General features: G+C 41.4%; 1 protein-coding gene across 4 annotated transcripts in view; it reads left to right on the forward strand.

Annotated features, from left to right (window-relative positions):
* adgrb1a (adhesion G protein-coupled receptor B1a) overlaps positions 1–14274 on the forward strand; it is a 161614-nt gene that overhangs the window by 110631 nt on the left and 36709 nt on the right. For all 4 annotated transcript variants that reach the window (XM_085364988.1, XM_085364986.1, XM_085364989.1 and 1 more), the window contains exon 18: positions 10716–10819. In XM_085364988.1, coding sequence (XP_085221114.1) covers positions 10716–10819 — 104 coding nt within the window. The remainder of the gene's footprint in view (positions 1–10715; positions 10820–14274) is intronic.

The raw sequence follows: 14274 nt of genomic DNA on the forward strand, positions 1-14274 counted from the left end.
AACTAAAAGCCTGTAAACTCCTGAGAATTTTGTGGACACGTAAATTTGAAAGCTGACGGCCATCTGCAGAGAGCCTTGCACTCATTATCGATCTTAACTCCATTTCACATATGACATGGCTCTAGTAGTGAGGCAAGTTTCTTAACTCAAGCCATTAAACTACAATGCTACCACACGTACTGTAGATATTAGCTTTCTGTCTCTGGATTTATAGGTCATCTTTTAACACTTTTCTCAGTGCTGTGCCATATAATATTGTCTGTTATAACACAGGTATAATTATTATGTGATGTAAAACTTACAAAACTTACATTTCTGGATATCAGTGCTGCAACGACATCGTGCAGCGACAACCACGAGACAAGCTCGGAAATGTTGGGGAGCTTTTGATGACAATCTAGCATCTGAAAATGGAGCTACTTCAACATCCAATCAAGCATAGTTATTTTCAAAATAAGAACAGTTCCTAAAGGTGGAAACAACAAACATCTCTGACAATTCAGTCAAATGCAAGAATGAAATAAACGCAGCTGATGATGTGTGACCCAAAACTAAACAAATATCTCAGCTAAGCATCACTGAAGTACTCACTTGTTACCTTGCGTATGACAGGAAGTGCAAACAGTGGATGGAAATCACTGATGCATGACGGTAAAGGAGGGCTATAAGCAGCTAGTTAAAACACTCCACCCTATGATAATATTCCACACTCTCCTGAAAAGTTACCAGATAAAGATAATTTACTTTTCATATATAATTTACTTTAAGTGTTAAGCAGTCATGTAGCGTTATAGTTACTAATAAGTTGTAATATTTAATAATCAATATGTAATAAATTCACAGGAAACTACTACAACTACTTTTGTGTTTACATTTGGTATAAAGCTATTATTGCTCTATAATTCTGCTGCTGCTTCTTCTGGCACCTTAAAGCAATAGATTCAGACTTTCAATTAAGCAGTCTGTGATCAATGACAGTAACTCTTCAGAAAAGAAGGATGGAAAATGCCCTTCATTTTGTTTGCACTGCTAAATGTTGCTCCCTTTAATAAGCTGATAAAATGCTGGCAAAACACACGTTTTTAGGGCTTTTTTTCTATATTATTAGAAATAGTGTTGCAAATTTCTTTGAAATATTGTAATATAATGTAAAGGCTGTATTGTCCACCCCTGTTTCTCCCTCTATCATATGTCAATCATTAGTATCCTTCACTAGCACAAATCCTATTGCAGAATGGATGAGAATGGAAAACCAGTATAGAACTGGTTCCCAGTAGTTCAATACTCTGGAATTGTTAGATTCCGGTTATCAGTTCCACTTGCACTTGCGCTGCAGTCTGCTGATTTCAGTTTGTGTGCCAGAGGGGGAAATAATGGCATAGTCTACAGCAGCGGTCTCCAACCTTTTTTGCGCCACGGACCGGTTTATGCCCGACAATATTTTCACGGACCGGCCTTTAAGGTGTCGCGGATAAATACAACAAAATAAAACTAGTACCGGTACCGAAAAAAAGAAGATTTATTCATAACACACGCGAAAAGACCCAGAAAAACCGAGTTAACGATAAAAACGATAACAAAATAACGCTGAAAACCAATAAAAACCCTGAAAACGATACATTTCACACCTGAGCCTCAACTCATGCGGCCCGGTACCAAACGACTCACGGACCGGTACCGGTCCGAGGCCCGGGGGCTGGGGACCGCTGGTCTACAGTAGGGGTGCAACGATTCACAAAATTCACGGTTCGGTTCAGTTCGATACTTTGGTGTCACGGTTCAATATTTTTTCGATACAAAAACATGTTCATGCCTTTTTAATTTGTCATTTATTAAAATTATAAATATATATTTTAACTCAAAAGTACAGTTTTTAAATTTAATGTTGCTGAAACAACAAAATCGTCGATGACTAATTTTATAGTCGATGCGTTGTTTGAAGCTTTGTAAGATCCCAAAAGACCCAGGAATAAGTAGTAGGATTTAAGAGTGTAATAACGGACTGAAACAGAAGATGTTTGACTCAGTCAGCGCTCCAGATGAGTTAATTGATAATCGCGTTAGTTGCGCATTAACGCTGACAGCACAAAAAAAAAAAAATAGAGTCTAGGGCTGCCACGATTAGTCATCCCTGTCAGTGCACCCCAGGGTGGCTGTGGCTACAATGTAGCTTGCCATCACCAGTGTGTGAATGTGTGTGTGAATGGGTGGATGACTGGATATGTAAAGCGCTTTGGGGTCCTTAGGGACTAGTAAAGCGCTATATAAATACAGGCCATTTACCATTTTTACCATTTATCCCAAAAGAGTAAGAATAAGTAGTAGAGTGTAAGAGTGTAATAACAGACTGAAACAGAAGATGGCAGCACTGCATGTACAAGTATGCCAGCTGCCGTTAAACCCCGAAAAAGAAGAAGCAGTGTCCGGTATCGTAGCTGTGTCCAAATTCAGGAACCGCATCCTCCTGTGCCCGCATTTGTAGGCTGATTACGTTACAGCGACATGACAAAGACTGTCCAAATTCAAAAACTCCGACAAATGCGGCCGACAAATGCGCCCTTCATTTCCCCAAGGATGGGTCGGGTGTATACTTCGTGGCCCAACCTATCCCAGAATTCATAGCGCGGCCCTGCTCAGTTTCCAACAATGGCGGCAGCTAATTAGTTTTAATATTACTCTTATTATTCTTTCTGGGTCACAAAATAAACGTTTAAGATATTTTCAGGCAATAATGTAGCTGTGTAAATTTCAAATATCTGCTCAGTTTATCAAGACACCACATATTTTCAAAAGCGCTCCGACGTTTTCCGAGACGTCTGTTACCCACTAGCTCGATAGCTAGCTGGGGTTCAAGGCTCACTAGAGCCGGTGAGAACACCGGACTCCCGGCAAATCGTTTTCAAACCCACCACCGTCTTTCGCTACTCAGGTTAAACATGATATACAGTGGGGCAAAAAAGTATTTAGTCAGCCACCGATTGTGCAAGTTCCCCCACTTAAAATGATGACAGAGGTCAGTAATTTGCACCAGAGGTACACTTCAACTGTGAGAGACAGAATGTGAAAAAAAAATCAATGAATCCACATGGTAGGATTTGTAAAGAATTTATTCGTAAATTAGGGTGGAAAATAAGTATTCGGTCACCTCAAACAAGGAAAATCTCTGGCTCTCACAGACCTGTAACGTCTTCTGTAAGAAGCTTTTCTGTCCCCCACTCGTTACCTGTATGAATGGCACCTGTTTGAACTCATCATCTGTATAAAAGACACCTGTCCACAGCCTCAAACAGTCAGACTCCAAACGCCGCCATGGCCAAGACCAAAGAGCTTTCGAAGGACACCAGGAAAAGTATTGTAGACCTGCACCAGACTGGGAAGAGTGAATCTACAATAGGCAAGCAGCTTGGTGTGAAAAAATCAACTGTGGGAGCAATCATCAGAAAATGGAAGACATACAAGACCACTGATAATCTCCCTCGATCTGGGGCTCCACGCAAGATCTCATCCCGTGGGGTCAAAATGATCATGAGAACGGTGAGCAAAGATCCCAGAACCACACGGGGGGACCTGGTGAATGACCTGCAGAGAGCTGGGACCAAAGTAACAAAGGTCACCATCAGTAACACACTACAACGGCAGGGAATCAAATCCCGCAGTGCCAGACGTGTTCCGCTGCTGAAGCCAGTGCATGTCCAGGCCCGTCTGAAGTTTGCCAGAGAGCACATGGATGATACAGCAGAGGATTGGGAGAATGTCATGTGGTCAGATGAAACCAAAGTAGAACTTTTTGGTATAAACTCAACTCGTCGTGTTTGGAGGAAGAAGAATACTGAGTTGCATCCCAAGAACACCATACCTACTGTGAAGCATGGGGGTGGAAACATCATGCTATGGGGCTGTTTTTCTGCCAAGGGGACAGGACGACTGATCCGTGTTAAGGACAGAATGAATGGGGCCATGTATCGTGAGATTTTGAGCCAAAACCTCCTTCCATCAGTGAGAACTTTGAAGATGAAACGAGGCTGGGTCTTCCAACATGACAATGATCCAAAACACACCGCCCGGGCAACAAAGGAGTGGCTCCGTAAGAAGCATTTGAAAGTCCTGGAGTGGCCTAGCCAGTCTCCAGACCTCAACCCCACAGAAAATCTGTGGCGGGAGTTGAAAGTCCGTGTTGCTCGGCGACAGCCCCAAAACATCACTGCTCTCGAGAAGATCTGCATGGAGGAATGGGCCAAAATACCAGCTACTGTGTGTGCAAACCTGGTAAAGACCTATAGTAAACGTTTGACCTCTGTTATTGCCAACAAAGGTTATGTTACAAAGTATTGAGTTGTATTTTTGTTATTGACCAAATACTTATTTTCCACCCTGATTTACGGATAAATTCTTTACAAATCCTACCATGTGGATTCATGGATTTTTTTTTCACATTCTGTCTCTCACAGTTGAAGTGTACCTCTGGTGCAAATTACTGACCTCTGTCATCATTTTAGGTGGGGGAACTTGCACAATCGGTGGCTGACTAAATACTTTTTTGCCCCACTGTATATAAGTCACTTAGATAACTTAAAAATGTTATTGTTTGGCTTTTTTCAGTATTTTATTTGTTCCTGAGTAAATTGTTTGGCTGAGATTAAAGTTATAGTTTTTACACAGCAGAATAAATGTCAAGCAGACAACTGATTATCAGAAGTGTGAGATGCTCGAGAATATACTCCGGTGTCCTGTTATATTTTAGATAGCAAGGAGCAGACGGCTGAGTTTATTAAACTCTGCCGAAACAATCTGCAAATTTCATTAAAATTTTATAAACTAATATCTTGTCTTTGTTTTTAGTTAGCACATACCTTAAACACTTAAATCTGTAAGCTAATGATAGTTATATAGTCCAATGGACGCATGATCTGATTAGTTGACTAATCGCAAAAATAATCGGTGACTAGTCGACTATCAAAATAATTGTTTGTGGCAGCCCTAATAGAGTCGCCAATTTGGGATTTCTTTGGCTTTAAACGAGATGAAAGAGGTAAACCTAAGGATGTAACCAAAGCGGTGTGTCACTTGTGCAGACGTATAGTGCGAGCAAAGTACTCAAACACGGCTAACTTGCATGAGCATGTACGTGTCCACCATCCGGCTGAGTATGCTAGGCTATCACCAGCTTCTGCAGCTCCATCAACAAGCATTTGGGCGCACTCTGAGGAGGGTGCATTTCACTCGCAGATGAAAGAGGGTGCAGTTAATTTTTTCCTGTTGACTGCTTCTATTAGCTCCATCATTAATAGCAAACTTATTCATGGGCAAATAAATAATTAAATTGCCCTTGTAAAAACTATCGGCGATAGGCTATCGTGCTGGCTATTGTTGATAGTCGATATATTCGTCCAATCGCCCAACCCTAGTGCATAGTGTTTCCCCTGGGTTGCTGCTGGTGTGTTTTTTTTTAAGCCTTGTTCCACGCTTCCAGTTGTACTACAGGATGGTCTGAACTGCTATACTGTTTCCTGAGAGAGGATAAAGCCTTATGTTCGTATTATGTTTGTCACAATACAAAGAACATGTTGTGGTTGTGTTGGTAGTAGATGACTTACACTCTGTTCGCGATTTGATCATGTGTACTGCTCTTAGTATTATGGACCATGTTGGTCATTATTGGCTTTGTCTATGTTCATTAATCGGCAAATATAAAGTAGATCACTTAAAGAGCTTTCTTCTCCTGTTGGTACTTTTCCCCTGTTGCCGTCTAATGCTAATTTGGCCTTTAGTTTTGCTCTGTTCACATGTGTGACATAATGAATTAAGCTAATAATTACCAGTAAACTAATATTGGCATATCCTCAACGTGCTGCAGCCTCCCTGCAGCCTGCAACCACCTGTGCAGATGACAGGCTGTTTGAATTCTGTTGTTTCCAGAAAGCATTGTGTCTCCTAAGGAAAGCTAAATTCCCGCTTGTGCTTTTTCCAGAAATTTCAGCTTTTCTCATTTCTCATGCTCTTCTTTTTTCCCCTTTCCCCTATGTTCTATTATTTTGCGAGACAGCCACGGCCGCCATTCGAATTATTCCTGATGCAACACATAGCAGCTTCTAAATGGCCCAGCCTCTGTCTGCAGCTAGCCTTCTACAGCCTCAGCATGACAAATACCCCAACCTCCTTTTTTTCCTCTGTCCCCCCCCCCCCCCCCCCCCCTTGCTCCTCCCATACTTCCATCTCTTTCTTCTCTACCCCTCAGTCATTTCATCCCACCATTTTTCATTCTCTGATGTCGCATCACATTGTAGTTCTGCCTCTCTCCCTCTGCTTACTACATCATTTACTCTCTAGCTGCCACCTCTGGTGTGCGTTTTGCTCAGTCCAGCTTCACTGCAGACTTTTAGAAGGAAAAACAGGGAACAAATGCACTGCAGTCAAAGGCAAAGCCCTCTGAACCCAGTGCGCTACCATTGGTAGACCCGTGTGCAGTGTAGGGAGAGAGGATGAATGAATGTGCCTGTGCTGGTATCAACTGGATGCTATAAGCCTGGCCTCTAGTCGCAGTGACAAGCCTCACGTCAATTAGCCCATTGTAGGAGTAACAAATAGGTAGATAGTATGAGGGCTGTAGGCTGTTAGAGAGGCAGCATCTGTTGATGTTTTATCTATCAAGTGGAACTACAGTTATGGGAGTCATAGCTGTACTCTGATTTGCACATCAAGATGTCTTGTGGTCATATGAAAACCTAAAAATAAATAAATGGAAAGCAAATGATCTGATGATCGGTGAAAGAGAAACCTTCTGTGTTTTCATTTTTTGACTAAGCCACTTTTTTGTGATTGGTTTTCTAGCCAAGTATGTGCAGGTTTATTATCTATTTCCAGCATGAAGATAAAGTAGCATGTGTGCAGTGCAGTGAAAAAGCATTTATCTGATTTGTTAGCTTTTTGCATACTTGTCAGTGGTGTGTTTAAAGTCTGCTCATGTGGAATTATGTGGTCTGGCCATTTTCTTGTGGACAGGAATGCTCTCATCTGGACTCTGTGTGAGCTTTGGTACGAGGCAAGTTCTGTCGTTAGCTGAGGAAGAACTAAAAAGTTTGTCTGTCTCAGCAGACGCCTTTCTGTTTCACTGCACTTGTAATCTTTTTTTCTCCCACTTTGCTTTTAGAGAAGGAACTCACTGCAGTGCAGATTAATCAGAGGATTTAATTAACTTGGCCCCGGCACACACATCAAACCTGGAGACAAGACAGGCTATAAACTCAGCCAATTATCTTCTGCTAGAGGGGTGGGGGTAAATGTGATGGGGTTGGAAACCCCTCGCGTCCCGGTCCCCTCAGGTCCAGCCATCCTCCATCTGTGAGCAACTGCAAAGCCTTTTTTCACTGCTACTACTGCACCCTCATCTCACCTTAATCTTCTTCACCCGAACACAGCACAGCATTAGCGATGAGCTGTTCCAGCTACTGATCCAGCCACATTAGGTTTGGATGATTACTCCAGCAAATAACTTTGTATCTGTTATTAAAACGCATTCCCTTGCATATTCACTGAAGAGACCGCCTACCATGACGAAATGGGTGTACAATTGTTTCACTTCATTTCTGTTGAATCAAATTTGGAATTTTAGTGCAATCATAATAACGTCGGTGGGTATTGACTCTTTGCTGTAAATGTCTCTTCTTCCTAGAGCTTTTGGTTTATACCGACTAAATATAAGTGCATTTCAGTGGGAAATGTCATTAAAATGCCTTTTGTTTTTAACTGAACTTCTTGGCTTGAATGATGGTAATCTTGCTAGGTTTTTTTGTGGAGCCAGTTCTAAAAAAAAATTCAGCTCCTCCCTTGTCACAAGGGATTGCCACTGGTGGTAGCTCCTCTTATTTGTCAGAGTGGAGTTACATCGGATGCACTGGCCGACACAGCCATAAAAGGCTTAGGGGGTCTAGCTTCAATCAAACCACAAAACTTTAACTTGCCAAGGGAATATGTAAACCACAACTTACATATCTTGGTGTATCCTGAGAACCAGCTCACATGTTGAGAACTGTCTATTCTGCTGTGGTATTAGTAGTAGATGAAATACACTCCAAGGAAAACTTCCCTCACCCCTGCTATAGATATTACTGTAATGGGCTAACCTTATCGCGTGATGTGCTTTGATCAGGCCAAAGCATTTTGGCTTACAACTAGGGAAGGGGATAGAGAACCGGTTTTGCAGAAAACTAGTTCCCAGTAGTCCAATTCCTTGGAATTGTTAATCTGCCTGCCTATCAGTCCCGCTTATCGGTTCTTGCACTTGCAGTAGAATCAACTGATTTCGGTTCACATGTCAGAGGAGGAAAATAGCAGCGCAGTGCATGGATAGGACAAGATAAATAGTAAAGTGGAAAACTGCATCCATAGATCTCATAGATCTGCTGCTAAGCAGTTTTCCACTTTACTATTTATCTTGTCCACAAGCTCATCTTTGATGATACCAGCCCAAACCAGTACTCCACCTCCACCTTGCTGGCGTCTGAGTCGGACTGGAGCTCTCTGCCCTTTACCAATCCAGCCGCGGGCCCATCCATCTGGCCCATCAAGACTCACTCTCATTTCATCAGTCCATAAAACCTTAGAAAAACCAGTCTTGAGATATTTCTTGGCCCAGTCTTGACGTTTCAGCTTGTGTGTCTTGTTCAGTGGTGGTCGTCTTTCAGCCTTTCTTACCTTGGCCATGTCTCTGAGTATTGCACACCTTGTGCTTTTGGGCACTCCAGTGATGTTGCAGCTCTGAAATATGGCCAAACTGGTGGCAAGTGGCATCTTGGCAGCTGCACGCTTGACTTTTCTCAGTTCATGGGCAGTTATTTTGCGCCTTGGTTTTTCCACATGCTTCTTGCGACCCTGTTGATTATTTTGAATGAAACGCTTGATTGTTCGATGATCACGCTTCAGAAGCTTTGCAATTTTGAGACTGCTGCATCCCTCTGCAAGATATCTCACTATTTTTGACTTTTCTGAGCCTGTCAAGTCCTTCTTTTGACCCATTTTGCCAAAGGAAAGGACGTTGCCTAATAATTATGCACACCTGATATAGGGTGTTGATGTCATTAGACCACACCCCTTCTCATTACAGTGATGCACATCACCTAATATGCTTAATTGGTAGTAGGCTTTCGAGCCTATACAGCTTGGAGTAAGACAACATGCATGAAGAGGATGATGTGGACAAAATACTCATTTGCCTAATAATTCTGCACTCCCTGTACAGCTGCTGCAGATGGTACATGGTTACATGGTTGCTATGGTGACCAAGACAGTGGCAGACAAGGTTTTGGGAATGAAAAAAGCGAAGGTGTCACGTCTTCATTTTCCTTTATTTTAATTTGTCTGTTCAATATGGAAATTGACTTTGTATGCATACATTGTCCGTGTGTGTGTGGGTGGTGTGTGTGCATTTCTGCTGATTGGAAGTATTGTGGTTTCTTCCTAAATCACCTTGAAGTCACCTTACTGTCAAACTGAAAGCAGAAAAGAAGCAGGAGCATTCTTTCAGAATCTCTACGTGTGTGTGTGTGAGAAAGAGAGAGCGAGAGCGAGAGAGAGAGAGAGAGAGAGTGACATCCTGCTAACCTTTACACCTCTAGTAACTACCTACTCTACACCTCTACTAATCTTATCCTGTGCAGCCATTAAACCAGGCTCAAAGTAAGGCGGTGCGATATGACCAAAATCTCATCCTGATAACAATATATATCACAAAATAGAGCATTTTCTGTAAATTCTGTGAATCTCAGGCAACCTTGTGTACCTGGAGTTGAGTGTTTTGACTGATGCATGAAACTATATATGAGTATTTATTACACGGCGTGGTGCGGGGAAAAGCCGGTTCTAATGTTTGAGTCTAAGGATTATTTTCAGCGCTCTTTTTTGCTCCTCATCCGTAAACTCTCTCCATACTCTTTCACATGATTCTTGCGTAGATGGTAGAAGAGGTTTGTTGTGTTGGAGTCTGTTGTGGGGACCTGTTTGCGGCAAAGTTTGCATAGTAAAGTTTTCTTCTCCATGTCAGACTTTTCATAACCAAACCAGATCCATGCTACAGAGGTAGCCCCTCGTTTAGGAATAAGGTCCTCAATTTGTTTTGACTGGTCTTTCTGTTTCAAGCTGCCTGGTTCTACCTCACCTTCACTGGTCATGCTTATATTCTCTGAAATGATGAAAAAATATTTCCATAAACAGTGGATTTTGTGACACCACCAAACAAATGATAGCAAATAATATTAAACGGTAGATGTTTTATTTTCGTCATCCATCGTCATATCGCACAGTCCTAGTTTAATGTTTTTTTGTGTGCTGGTGCTTTATTAGCTAGAGTTACACATGATAAAAACTAAATCCATCCATATTACATATAAATTTAATATAGATAGTGGCTCTTTAATGTATTGGCTTACACATTTACCTAACAACAGGAAAATGGACTCCGCTGAATTTGAACCATGGATGACCCAGTTAGGAGGTGAAAACTCAACAAATCAAGCCAACATGGATTTTTCTTTTCTGCTGTCAGCTCTTGTCAAATTCTGTGCACACAACAGATCTGCAAGACCCCACTGACGAGTCCCTCTGACTTTTTTTGCAGCAATGGGCTTTTTCATTATTCACTTTTCACTTTATCAGATAAAGTGGAATAGATCTTGATTGTATTTCACATTTTTCTTTTTTGTCCTCCTTCCTTTTATTTGCAGAACATGGATAAGACACAACTCCCGTCTGTGACACTGATTGTAGGCTGTGGAGTGTCTTCACTGACATTGCTGCTACTCATCATCATCTATGTGTCTGTCTGGAGGTGAGATATTACAGCTTGCATTAAAAATATTAGCACAGGGCTGTGATTAATGTGAGGAGGAAGTGTTAACAACAGACTAGCAGCTCATCAGGTGGGAGGATATGAACCATCTGACTTAAATCTATCAAGGACAAAAGGACAGTGCTACTAAAAGCATGCTTTCTGCTGGTTTTAAGATTTTCAAAGATTGTGTTTCATTTTATTAAAAAGCCTACAAAATTATTAAAAGCTCTTAAATAAGCAGTAGAGCCAAAATCTAATGTAACAGTGTAGATTGAGAATGTAAAATCTTCTACTTTCCAAAGCTGTACCTACAGTATCTTTTCCATTAGTAACTACTTGGATCGCCACAGTTTTCAGAGTTTTCCATTAGGTCATAGCACCTGATACCAGGTATTTTTTAGTACCTGCTCGCCCAGGGTTCAAAGCAATCCGAGCATGTCCTAAAATGTGATGTCGTCAGACTGCATGCCACCGATTGGCAGGTTAGTAGCATCACTCGATGAGTCGTGAGAACTAGGGGTGGCTTTTTCCTGATTCAAATTGATTTTAGTTTGAATAATGCAATATCCATTCATTAAATCCTGATTTGGTTTTTAAATATAAATGTATTATGTCAGAAACGCCAGAATCTCAGCGTAAAGCTCACAAAACTATTTCAACAACCACCAAAAAGCCAAAATAGCAGGTACACGGATTCCGCTCAAACATGTAAACACAAAACGAGATCCACGGCACGTACGCGGACATGCCATCATCTCACAGATTCTGAAGCTGCAGGTTTTTCGTCAATCTCCAACCAAAATTCACTGAATCAGCAACAAAAGAAGACCAAAACTACGCTTCACGTTTGAAAGGCATAGTAAAAAGTGCCCTCTTACTTTGGCAGTTTTGCTCACACCATAATAAAATCACTCTTGTTTCACAGCTCTTTCTCTCAGTATACTTCAAGACCAGTTTACCATCAAGAATCTCTATTTTTTATCTCTATCGCTATTACTTGCTTGCTTACTAAGCACCAAACTACCGTAGTGCACAGTGTTATCGGCAACAGTTTTTTTCTTGTCTTCCCGCAAGAAAACCTCATTTCTGCTGTTCAGTACCGAAGAAATTGAAACTTTTATAAATTATGCCAAACTGCAAAACACTTAGCTGTGTAATTAAAACCTCTTGAACTTTGCTCTGCTTCACCTCAGCAACATGTTCATATGTGGTTTAATGTTTTTTTTTCAGTTTTTGATCTACTGCAGAATATTTTTAAGGCGGTTATCTGCTATAAAAAGCCAGGCCAAGAAAATTTCCTTCATATTTTTTTGTTTCATCCTCTGTTACTTTGACACAAAAGCATCTGCTGTGATGTTTAAACCTCTGATGAAGTCTCACAAGTGTCAGTTTTGTTTTTATACTTAGATATAAAAATATGGATATGTACTGATAAATGATCATAATTATAACTGTCTGAGTCAAAATTGAATTAAATTGAATCAAAGCGAAATCGGGGATCACATTGAATCAGGTTGATGATACCCAAGCCTAAAGAGAGCGTCTCATTAAAACCGAGCCTATATTTCACATTTGTTTAGATACTGAATGGGGAGAGTAATGGTGCCATCCTATCAAATCCTTAAGTCTCTTGATCTATGAGTCTGGACAGAAATGGATGTAAACTGTACCTGAACCAGTTGGTGGAGGTATAGAACAACAAAGAGTTCTAGTTTTCCCCTTTTGAAGTTTAGAAACTGAAAAAACGTGAGCTTTGCTATCATGTACCACAGCAAACTTTGCATTTCTTTGTATCTTTTCTATTTTTGAAGTCACAAAATATATACCATGTTTTTCTTTTACTAGAGGACTAATTGGCTAAGCAGCTGAAATGTGATATAACACCTAATTCTAGTTTTGTTTTTTTGTTTTATTTTTTTTATCCATACTGACTTTTTGGAGTCCTCTAGGGAAAAAGTGTATTCCCCAAGCAGCTGGTCATTTTTTTGCTGGAGACTGACTGTATGCAAGTGAAACCAGAGGTTGCTACACCAAAAACCTCTCTGCTCTGCGATTGTTTTGACTACAGCTGAACAAAAAAAAACACAACTATTTTTGGTTTGCATCGCACTTTTTGCTCTCTTTCTTTCCGCTACCGCTCGATGAGTAGTTTGTGAATGTTTGCAGACAAGTCAGTCTTCCAAGCAAAGGACAGGTAACCATGGCAATCTGTTAGCAACTAAAGCACCCTTTTTCAGTGAAGCACTGTATACCTCTTTGCAACCAATTTCGCATGCTGATTACCACCAACTACTTTCCAAAGTCTTCTCTAGTGAATGGTAGTGGCCAGTTGGGCCAATTACAGGTAGTGTAATGACAAGACTGGTTTTAAATGACATTCTACTGTATGCAGCATGAAAAATAAAAGTTTTCTTACCTCAGTGAATCTTGCACAAAAAGCATGTTCAGTGTATTCTGGAAAATTAATGTAAATTGTAGAATGAATTTAACCCAAAATATACACTATATTTATACACACACACACATACATATATATATATATATATATATATATATATATATATATATATATATATATATATATATATATATATATGTGTCAAGCGACAAGCGACAAGATACTGGAATGCCTAGAATTGTACAAGATCAATGGGACCCTAAGAGCCTTCATCAGGAACTCAATGGGGATGTGGCGTACAACACTAGAGGCCAACTCCAAGCCTATAGCACAAGTCACCATCAAGTGCGGGATCTACCAAGGAGATGCTCTGTCCCCACTGCTGTTCTGCATAGGCCTGAACCCCCTCAGTGAGATCATTAACAAGACTGGCTACGGATACCGACTACGGAACGGAGCAGCTGTCAGCCACCTCCTGTACATGGATGACATCAAGCTGTATGCCAAGAGTGAACGAGACATCGATTCACTGATCCACACTACCAGGCTATACAGCAATGACATTGGAATGTCGTTCGGACTGGAGACGTGTAGTCGGATGGTATCAAAGAGAGGGAAGGTAGTCAGAACTGAGGGGATTGAACTACCAGAAGGCAACATTGCAGACATAGAGGACAGTTACAAGTACCTGGGGATCCCGCAGGCAAATGGGAACCATGAAGAGGCCGCTAGAAAGGCTGCAACCACCAAGTACCTGCAGAGGGTCAGGCAAGTCCTGAGGAGTCAGCTGAATGGTAAGAACAAGATCCGGGCCATCAACACGTACGCCCTGCCCGTGATCAGGTACCCTGCTGGGGTAATAGGCTGGCTAAAGGAGGAGATAGACAGAGCGTTCTCACTCCCGAGGCGTAACATGTCGACGTTTTGTCACGTCCCGCGGCGTTCCTGAGGAACGCGAAAGGAGACCTTCGGCGTTCTTATGGTACGCGGCGGGTTATGGCTGGAATCCAGTGCAATGACGCTCCCGCGGGAGTAGACGTTCCAGCCCTGTATT

This window comes from Diplotaxodon limnothrissa, linkage group LG11 (assembly GCF_057381915.1).
Source record: "Diplotaxodon limnothrissa isolate DT_005_m linkage group LG11, D_limnothrissa_male_GT1.1, whole genome shotgun sequence".
Classification (NCBI taxonomy): domain Eukaryota; kingdom Metazoa; phylum Chordata; class Actinopteri; order Cichliformes; family Cichlidae; genus Diplotaxodon; species Diplotaxodon limnothrissa.